Source organism: Tachysurus fulvidraco, chromosome 14 (genome assembly GCF_022655615.1).
Source record: "Tachysurus fulvidraco isolate hzauxx_2018 chromosome 14, HZAU_PFXX_2.0, whole genome shotgun sequence".
Lineage (NCBI taxonomy): Eukaryota > Metazoa > Chordata > Actinopteri > Siluriformes > Bagridae > Tachysurus > Tachysurus fulvidraco.
The window spans coordinates 14,798,685-14,808,724 of record NC_062531.1 but is presented as its reverse complement, the minus strand read 5'-3'; the positions used below and the strand labels follow the sequence as shown (position 1 = coordinate 14,808,724).

The window sequence follows — 10,040 nt, the reverse complement described above, 5'->3', positions numbered from 1 at the left end:
TTTTCCTATAGCTAAGGATAAATGTAGGTTAATATTTTTTAACTTTGATGTAACTATTTGACTCCGGAATAATGAATTATCTGAATGCATAAAAATAATAATAATAATAATAATAATAATAATAATAATTTTTTAGCTAATACTAGAAGTGTAATATATCAGTATTCCAATTATATTTACACTAAAACAGCTACAACACATGCTTTCATCATAATTTTTTTTATTCTTGTCAGAGGTTTAATTTAACCTTGCAAGTATTAGCCACTTGTAGATTATTTTCGAAATGTTAGAAGCTGCTTATTCATTGTAATGCACCATCTTTCATACAGGGCTACTGAGTATCCAAAGAAGTTAACGGTAGTAGTAGATATAGAGTATTAAGTAGCAGCGGCTCTATACTATTGACAGAATAAATGGACAGAATCATGGGCATTAGATGCAAGTCATTAAATGATTCTGGATGATAAAAGCATCTCCTGTGATCTACAATCCATACTTTTTTATACTCCTGTGCTTCTTTGAATTGTCTGGAGTACCAAATGGAAGTGACACAATGTTATTAATGACAGGATGAACCCCTGGTCATTAGCTCACCCTAATATGCTGTATGTCAGTTTGGTTCCTGGGGTTAAGTTGGTGGAAACAAAAGACCCAAAGGTGTCTGGTAAAGACCAGGTAGTCCATGTAGGCACTACAACATATAAACCTGTATACTATAAATACTGTTTATTAAACTTGTATTATATTTATGATGTCAGTATCCCTGAGGAATATTTATTACTTTAACCTTAAATAAATGACTGCCACATTGTTGTTTATCACTTGTAGATTTATAAATTGTGGCGGTCATTTATGTAAGGTTAAAGTGATAAATATACCTTCCAAGATATAAATATTCCATTGTTATTGTCAACACTACTACTACTAATAATAATAGCATTTAAAAAGCTGTGTACATTTCACTTCCGGTGTTTGCCGTTGTCATGACAACATTTGATTCTCGCCGAAGACTACAGGAAGTCTTTTTCGTCCGATTTTTCATTATGCATTTAATAAGCTGTTTTATGTTTTCAGGTTTTTCGATTGTGGAGATGTGCTTCTCAAGGCTTCGAGGATAAGTTTATCCAGGTAGTATTAGCCATGTCAAAACAACAGACGAGCTATTTGACTCAAACTATGATCACACAGGGTTTAGATGAAATGTTTTGTTCTCTTTATGTATAAAATGCACTCCAGTGTAGTAGTAGATGTAGTAGGTCTGGTCTCAATACGGCTTCGTGCGTGTCGGCCTAACAGATTTTTGAAATAGCCGACAGTGTAAGATTATGAATAAAGGTTAAAATAGGCTAATTGGCGCATACCGTTATGTCCACCAGCAACTTACCCCCTCTACGATATTTGCCCAGCTGGAGCCGGGTTGGGACTCTCGATCGAGCTCGTTACCCTCCTAAATGTTCTTTTGAACGTGAGCATAAAGCAGCACCATCAGATAAACACGTCCACAAGACAACTCAAACCAGTGTAGAGATGGACACGACCGGGGCAAAAGTAGCCTCACTGGAGAAAGACATCCTGTTTCTTCAGCAGACGCATAAAACCACACTGGAGAAGCTGCACGAGGAGATTGAACATCTGAAGCGTGCTAACAAAGGTATAAAGAATCATTTTGTGTATTCAGTGTTGTTCAGGTTGTAAATAAGCAGCTGCACAAATGTCTAAACTTGCTCAAGTAGTGTATCATTATTTTTCAGAGTTGCAGTATCAGCAGATTATGGGACCATATCTTCCTCCAAGAGGTAGCATAAAAACGTTGTGTGCAACATTTCTGTTAATTGTGAAAGATCTGTTAGATAATTTCCTCTCAATTTTTTTAAGAGCCTAGTCCATGGGGCACACAGGAAAAGCATTGCCAGACTGAAGTCATCAGGTAATTTACTGCACCTAGTCCACTACTGTACATAGAAAACATTCACATAATAAATAGTACCAGTGGATTAATCTTTACTTGCACTGATCTGCTTAAGCTCTAAAGAGAGGCCAAAGACAAGACATTATGGTGTAGAACAAAATGCATCCATCATCATGTCTCTACTTCCTTTGAGGATCCTAGACGATTCATCCCATCCTCCACGCTCTCCAACCCTGCAGGAGTGTGAGGACATGATTCGACAGCTCTATAATGCCAACACCTTGCAGTCTCAGGAGGTAGACCTATAGACTTATGCTGATTTTAATTTATCATGTCACTATTATTGCCTATAGCATTAGCATCATTTGGATGTAATATATATATTAAAACATATGCAATGCTTAACTGTAAATGTCCTCCATGCACAGCAGAAGTTACAGTTGTCAACATAATGAGCTGAACAGTCAGTTCTGTTAACTTTTTTAATAGAACTTTTAGATAGTGAACAAATTTTAATGGTGTTACCCTAGACTCTAGAGAGAATGGTAGATGTGAGTCTGGATTAGACACAATAAGATCCAATTAAAGAACCTGCTACACTGCTTATATCTAGGCATCTGATACCAAGCATACTGACTATATGGTTCATAATAACAATACACATCAATACATCAATACACAAAAGACAAAACACATCAAGGTCATATTTTTCTTACATCTCAGCTGATGCAGGTAAAGGCTGTTCTCAGAGACTTGTTAAACAAAAAGAAACTTTCACCAGAGATCTACAAACTAAAGAAGACAATTTTCTCTGACAATACGAGGTACTATAGTCATTATGTCTCTATGTCAAAGCAGTGCTCTCTTGTGCTAAAAACATATATTTTACTAATATTGTTTTTTATCTCTTGCTTCCAGAAATGAAGAGTTGACACACATTCCAAAATTATCTCCTAAGACCTTGCCAAAAATATCGTAGGTTGACTTGTCTGTATCCGATATAAATGATATAGAATTATACAGTGTCACAGTATGCAGTGGCTTTTTTCAATAATGGCTTTTTTCACACCATTTCCTCACAGAAAGTCTAGTTTTGTGGAGTGTCCATGTCTATAGTTACTCTTGGACTTTGGCGGATGGCCTGATCTAGTCTTGATTGTGATACTTTCAATATTTTAATAACAGATTTACTGGTGCTCCATAGAATGTTAGCATACTTTAAGAAGGATGTGTGTAAAACAATATTTTATTTAATTTTAGTATTATTTTTTGGTCAATACATAACATTTGCTTGCATATGGTGGGTTTCTTCCTTTAATCTTCTTTTCAGTAGGGGAAATGCTTAGTTAGGTTAAAACCAGTCTAAAGCCCTCCAGTTTTCCCTAATGAAGTGCTTTGTTGTGTTGGCAGTGTGTTTTGGGTCAAGGTCTTGTTGTATGATGAAGTTTCCTCACTATTATAGTGAATGCATTTCTGTGGAAATTGGCAGACAGACTGTTTCTGTATACTGCTGAATTCATTCTGCTCTGAATTCTTCATGAATTCCATCATCAATAAATATTAGTGATTCTGTTCCAGAAGCAGGCATGCAAGTCCATGCCATTTCCTCTACCTTTAGTGTGACTGACCATTGAGGCTATATGTTTTGGATCATGAACAGATATTTTCTTATTCCACACTTTTTATCACTTAGGTAGAGGTTAATATCTGTTCCTGAACCTTTGTGGCTCATCTTTGTATTTCTTTGTGAGTTCCAGTCTGGCCCTATGATTCTTGATGATGAGTCACAGCTTTTTTCTCCCATAGTCAACTATTTGGTCTTCTGATTGATTTATCCTATGTAACAACAAATGCAATTACTTATGAAACCCAGTGCTCAAACCAGTAGTTGACATTTAGAGCTATTAACTGTTTTGAACAAACAACAGCATATGCCTGGGAACAAGGAACACTTGTCAGTCACATGTTACATTTAGATGCAAAAGGAATGCAAGGAAATAAAAGCTGAGGTTCATGTATGTGAATATATATAATGTACTTCTTTTTCTGCAGACATCAGACCCAGGTGAGTGTGAGAGAAAGGCTTATTCTGCCTGACATCAGACAGACCCTAAGCAGCAACCTGACAGAGAGGCAGAAACGTGCTCAGGATGTTCACAAAATGCGCCTAAGGAGAGCAATCTTCCCCTAGCTATATAATAGCTACATGCAACAGTACAATTAATAAATAAAAATAGCTTTTATTGTTTATGAATTGTTATGTTTTATCTCCCACTTGGCTCTGTATCATCTTACAGAGGTTTTCTTATCTAACGTGCATCTTCTCAGATTGTGGAAAATAACAGACTAGATCAGAATGTCAGTGCCCTAAATGCTATAATCTGCTATGAAATATTAGCTGGGAGATGTTGATATTGATGGTATCTTGTTTACATCTGTTTGGTTTTATTTTGCAATGTAAATTAGATTTAAGTTCCTTTGATATATTTCTTGCAAAAAACAATTAATTATGGTTCAAAACACAGTAGGGAGTTATAAATAACAAGTTTATAACATGTAAAAATAATATCAATTATTATCATTAAATAAGGAAAGACTGATATGTAAGGTATAAACCATAATGGGTTTTTTATTTTCCAGGATTATTTTCTGTTCTTACAGAACAGAAATTTGGCAGCAATATTTTTAAATATTAAAAAACAGAAAACACAGCATGTTGTGTTGTTTATACTGAAGTTATATTTAGGTTGTGGAAGTTCTGTTATTACTTACATATACTATAGCACCTATGCCGGTGTTAATTCCCCACCAGTCTTTCTTTTTTAAACCTCTTTCTTATTACTAACATGAAAAAAATCTTTTGAAGCAACCCAGAAACTTTCTGACCATTTAAATGTGGTGACACCAAGGACTCAAAACATTAATGTTGAATAAATGTCTCCGTACATAAAATATCCCCTATCAATGTTTTTATTTCTTTTTGTTTAATACTAAGACTGTTGATTATTAGCCTTACAATATGTGGCACGTCCACTATACAAGGGACGTAAAAAACATTAGAAGGAGGAATTAAATCAGCCTGGAATTGGAATTATAGCCAGCATAATTTCAAGAATCAGAACTTCTGACCAGTCAAATTGAAGAATTCAATGATATAAATTGCAACTAGTCATAAAGGAATTAATTCAGGCACTAAAACAGTATCACTTTTACAATTTAATCAATTTAACCAAAAGTATGTGGATACCTGAGTGTTAAACATCCCATTCCAAAACCATTGCCATTAATATGGGGTTGGTCCCCATTTTCTTGCCCATTCAGCCATAAGAGTGTAAGAGGTTAGACAGGTGAGATAGCTTGGCTTTTGGTGTTTCAATCCATTCAAAAAATGTTCAATGGTGTTGAGGGTCAAGACTTTTCGTGTATACCAGTGTATTATTGTGTGAACTGATTCTGTTCTGCATATATCACCACTATCACCTGTGTTTATACCTGTGAGCCTGCTGCAGAGTTACTCATGCAAAACATGTCTTGGACTGTATATTTCACCAAAAATAAAACCCAAGCAAAACAAACAAACATTTTTTTTAAATGACATGAGTAACAACTCCTTTTGACGTCTTTAAAACATTTATTCTAGTTAGACTTTTATTTGCATTTAATACACTTATATTTTCAACAACAACAACAACAACAAAAAAAGGCTTCCTAAGAAGTATTAGCATCTGATCACAGCTGACCATCTTGGAAATTCCACCAGTCAGTGGAGCTGAGATTTGAAACTTGACTTGAGTAAACCTCATAATTGAATGTGAATGTTAAAGTGTGACTAGAGTTTTCATTAAAATAGTAGCTGGAAGTGGGAGTTAAATGAAACAAATAATTTTCTTCTGTCTCCTCTGGTGTGTAACAGATGAGATCCATACTCATTTCTCACAGGAAAAAAAAATGAATGAAAACATTTAGTCTTGTTCATAAACTAGTATCTAGTTGATACTTATGAACAGATCAAAGGTTTAGGATTTTGTTGATAGAAGAAAGAAAGATAAACCCTAACAGCAAAATTCTTTTATAGTTTAGGGTATTCAGTATAGACATGGTAGTAATTTCTGTAGTAGTTTTATCAGCTTAAAACTTATGTGTTATTCCATTTTATTCAGATTTTCAGTCTTGTGAGTAATCATGTGTCATCAGCTATGGATGGAATTTATTACTTGGTATTTATTTATTTATTTATTTGCTTGAGTAGGTACAGCTTTGGAAAAATGGAAAAGTCTGCAATATTTATTGTAATATAAAAATAAAAGTATAAAATGAGTAAATAAGAAAATAATTCCTGTAATGGCTTGTAGGGTGCAGCTTAGCTTGTAGGTCATCATGGTTTTTGAGAGGATTGCCTGTTTACAGTTCAAAACCAACATAATCCAGTTCATCAATAGCATGTGGCTCATCACTTTGGCCCCGAGCTTTATATATCCTATCTGACATGGAGAAAGAGAAAGTTAATTAAAAATTGACAATTACAGTCAGGAAAAAGAAAAAATACCCCTCATTTAATTATTTTATTTATCAGAGTATAAATAACAATTTCTATGAACAAACAAATAACCTCAGATGACAGCAACAACAAAAAATACACAAGAGATTTCAATATGTACTTTGATAGAAAAGTAAACCAACATTCAAAATATGTAAACCCTATAATTCAGTAACATGTAGAAGTAAATAATATTAGATGTTTATCATTCATTTTGAAGAATTCTTGCCCCACTCTTTTTTACAACATTTCTTCAGTTTACATCTCCATGAAAATGTCATCACAGCATCTCATGTGTTGAGATATGTACTTTGATTTGGTCACTACAGCACCTTGATTTACTTTTCTTCTTTAGCTATTCAGAACACCTCCACCAAGGCTCATTGACACAGGTTGGGAGCGAATGCTAGTCCGATTCCACAGAACAGCTACTGAAGCACAAATTTGCATCAGAGCTTGCTGAGTAGCCGTAGACTTGTATTTTCTTGCACCAATGTGCAGTGTTCTGTTCAGTGTCTAAAACAGAGACATGAGCATCAGAACTGGACCATCGAGCAATGGAAGTAAGTGTCCAGGTCTGATGATTCATGTTTTATTTATTATCATGTTGATGGCTGCGTGAATATGTGAATATGTGTAGCTTGGGGAAGAAGGGGTAGAAGGCAAGTTTGCAGAGGCAGTGGGATACACTGGCCCTATGTTCTGCTGGGAAGCCTTGGGTCTTTAGTATTTATTCTTTGACTTTTATCCCCCTGCCTAAACATTATTGTAGACCAAATACATGTTACTTGATAGCAACAGAATTTCAGCAGGATATTGCAGCCTGCCACACTGCAAAAATTGCTCAGGAATGGTTTTAGGAAAATGACAAAGAGTATAAGATCTGTTGGTGTTTTTAATGTTAAGGCTGATAGGTATAGGTCTTGATGAACAAACTGAATAGGGCATGGGACAGAATGGCATCCCAAAAGTGACCAAAGAGGAGCGGCGTCCTCTGTGGAAGGAGGAGGTGGAGTGGTGTCCCCCACAGTTCTAGGAAGTGGGGTGTGTCTTTGGCAACGTCCAGGGTGTGGTATGGAGGTATAAGAAAAGGATAAGCAAATATCCTAATAAAGATTATTTGGAGATGTTGAATGTATTTTTTTAAAACTAATATTAAATGAATGATACAGTATTTTTATAACCACACACCTTGAGTTATACAATGACTAAAGGTTGATTTGTTTGCTACATGATATTTCTTTTCTCTGCCTTGAATATTTGGTATTCCTTAACAACGACCTTCATATGGCAGACAGACTACCACTTCCACAGCATTCTTGGAGGTATTGGAAATATGCACATCATGCAGGTTTGTTCAACATTTTTCAAAAAAAATCCTAAAAGACAGTGAGACTTGAGACTGACAGGTATCTGCTGCAAATAAACAGAAATAAGATGACTCACTAATTCATGCTTGACTCTACATTATGTATATAACAATTTTTTTTAATTTCTATTGTTGGGTGCTGTGTATTATTACACAATTTACAGATCCACCACTGAACAACTTTTTGATTCTCTATTTTTTTAAATAAAATTGTTAACAATTGTTCATGAAAAACAATATGTAAAAAACACATGCATATATTTACAAAGCTTGAAAATCATTTTCAAAATGCTAAAAAAATTTGAAACATAAATATAAAATAGATTTATTTAAAAACTACTTAAAACATGTATTGGCAAAATATGGTTATTATATATAAACAGAAAAATTCTTAATGAGATACTATATATACACATGAAACATTTACAACAGCTTGTACACATAGACATGAAGGCTTTGAATGTAAACACAGCTGCATGGGTCTTCTTCAGTCACATTTAAACACAACTTTAATTAAAGTCTTAATGTGAAACACACGCAAACATTATATATATATATATATATATATATATATATATATATATATATATATATATATATGCTTTAATTCTATAGCACTGCACATATTCTGTTACAATATGCAGGATTAAATACCCAATCAGGAGCTGCACATAACAGAAACCATTGTGTTATTAGAAAGCATGTAAAGACAGGAAATGCTAAATAAATTTTACAGCTTCAGTTTTGTAATATTAAAAATATTACTTTTGGTAATATGATTCAATATTCTGTTGGTTTCATAAACAATTTAAGCAAAGATATATATAGTATTCATGAACTGGTGCAGATATTACACAACATACAAGAGCCTTTACTCCAAAAAGCCTTTCAAAGGTTTCAGTTGTAAAGGCGTATGGTCAACGATGACTCATGCTTATTAGGTAACATATTTACTGATGTAATAATGTACCAAAAAGTTGCATATATTAATTTCAAGCAAATTCAAATATAGCTTTGTACAGAATAAAGAGAATTGAACAAAAACATAGTTGATGCAAAATAGTAAAATTGAGAGTAATTCTACATACAATTCCTGACATTCAGAGCAATGGAGGAAATTCCATTTTTAGGCAGGGGAAACAGATTGTCCAAGCATATACAGTGATACAGTTTTTATGGGTATGATGAAAGTTTTATCACATACCTCCTTACAAACAAGGTCTATACACACAAGTCTCTGTAGTGATTTTCACAGTAAGAAATGCATGAAAAAATTATATAAATGGTTTTGGTTCTTAATCTGTACAGTCACTAAGAATTCCAAACTTGGTATATTTCAAAAACAAAGTTAATTCAAAATAGGCTTCTGAATATCAAGCACCTGATATTACAAAAAGAATAAAACACCTGAGCAGAACACTTTACAACTTTTTTAAATTCTTATGAATCTTATTAGATAGGTCTTTTGGAAAACACTGATGTACATATAGTGCCTCTCATTAAAAAATCCCTGGGGTGGTATAGGATAAATGTTTAAGTTATGTTCATTTTTGGGTAATGGTTATTCCTAAAATCATGGTCAACAGAACTATTCACAGATAAGCCAAATCGCATTACATTTAAAACATAAATACTGACATTGGCATTGGACGTTTTGGCATTCATTAGCATCATTAGAAACTCATTTCTCATCTCTAAAGTATTAGCTTCATAATAGGCACATGTATAATCACAGACTGGTGTTCAGATTTAAAAGGTAGGTCTCTTAAAGCAGGGCAAACTCTGTATCATGGTTGAGGTCAGGGATGGGGGAGGGGTCTTGGGAGGTGGATTCCTTGGCACTGCGGTATTCTTGGAACTCTTGCATCAGGGCATTGAAACGTGCCTCACTAAGTGAACGACTGTAATGTTGCTGAGGCTGGGAGGCTGAAGGAAAACTAACGAAGGAGTTTGATCCTGTAGTTGGGAAAACGAGGGAAGAAAGGCATGGGCAAGTGGGCAGAACATATATTTGTACTTGTGTGGGTAGATATCTTATGGGACACTCCTCACCTTTCTCCTCCAGGACCCGGAGGCCAGTGCTGGTAATTGGCCTATCACATCTCAGCTCCCTCCCCTGCCTCATGCCTTCCTGCTTCATCTTCATGGCCTCCAAGAGGTCAAGGCCTATCCGGCATTCAGTAGCATCAAACTCATAACACTCATCTACTGATGTATTCCTACTA

The 10,040-nt window shown here is 34.7% G+C and overlaps 2 protein-coding genes across 8 annotated transcripts in view; one reads left to right on the top strand and one right to left on the bottom strand.

Annotated features, from left to right (window-relative positions):
* Window positions 1-968: 968 nt before the first annotated feature.
* LOC113655949 (coiled-coil domain-containing protein 74A) lies at window positions 969-4,157 on the top strand. 4 transcript variants are annotated; one of them, XM_027166828.2, is made up of 8 exons: window positions 969-1,128; window positions 1,377-1,651; window positions 1,752-1,796; window positions 1,876-1,927; window positions 2,025-2,205; window positions 2,633-2,733; window positions 2,828-2,884; window positions 3,962-4,157. In XM_027166828.2, the coding sequence occupies exons 2-8, from the start codon at window positions 1,528-1,530 to the stop codon at window positions 4,098-4,100; spliced, it is 699 nt and encodes a 232-aa protein (XP_027022629.1). In that variant the 5' UTR covers window positions 969-1,128; window positions 1,377-1,527; the 3' UTR covers window positions 4,101-4,157. The 4 variants fall into 4 exon arrangements, with proteins under 4 accessions (XP_027022629.1, XP_027022630.1, XP_027022628.1 ...); XM_027166829.2 differs by having other exon boundaries at window positions 970-1,128; window positions 1,407-1,651; XM_027166827.2 differs by lacking the exon at window positions 969-1,128 and having other exon boundaries at window positions 1,135-1,651; window positions 2,103-2,205.
* Window positions 4,158-8,405: 4,248 nt separating this feature from the next.
* igsf9b (immunoglobulin superfamily, member 9b) overlaps window positions 8,406-10,040 on the bottom strand; it is a 32,025-nt gene continuing 30,390 nt past the window's right edge. For 3 of the 4 annotated variants that reach the window (XM_027167329.2, XM_047800275.1, XM_047800274.1), the window contains 2 exons: window positions 9,868-10,037; window positions 8,406-9,771 (listed from right to left, as the gene is read on the bottom strand). In XM_027167329.2, the coding sequence (XP_027023130.2) occupies window positions 9,581-9,771; window positions 9,868-10,037 (361 nt within the window). In that variant the 3' untranslated portion in view covers window positions 8,406-9,580. The remainder of the gene's footprint in view (window positions 9,772-9,867; window positions 10,038-10,040) is intronic. The other variant, XM_027167330.2, reaches the window with a different exon arrangement.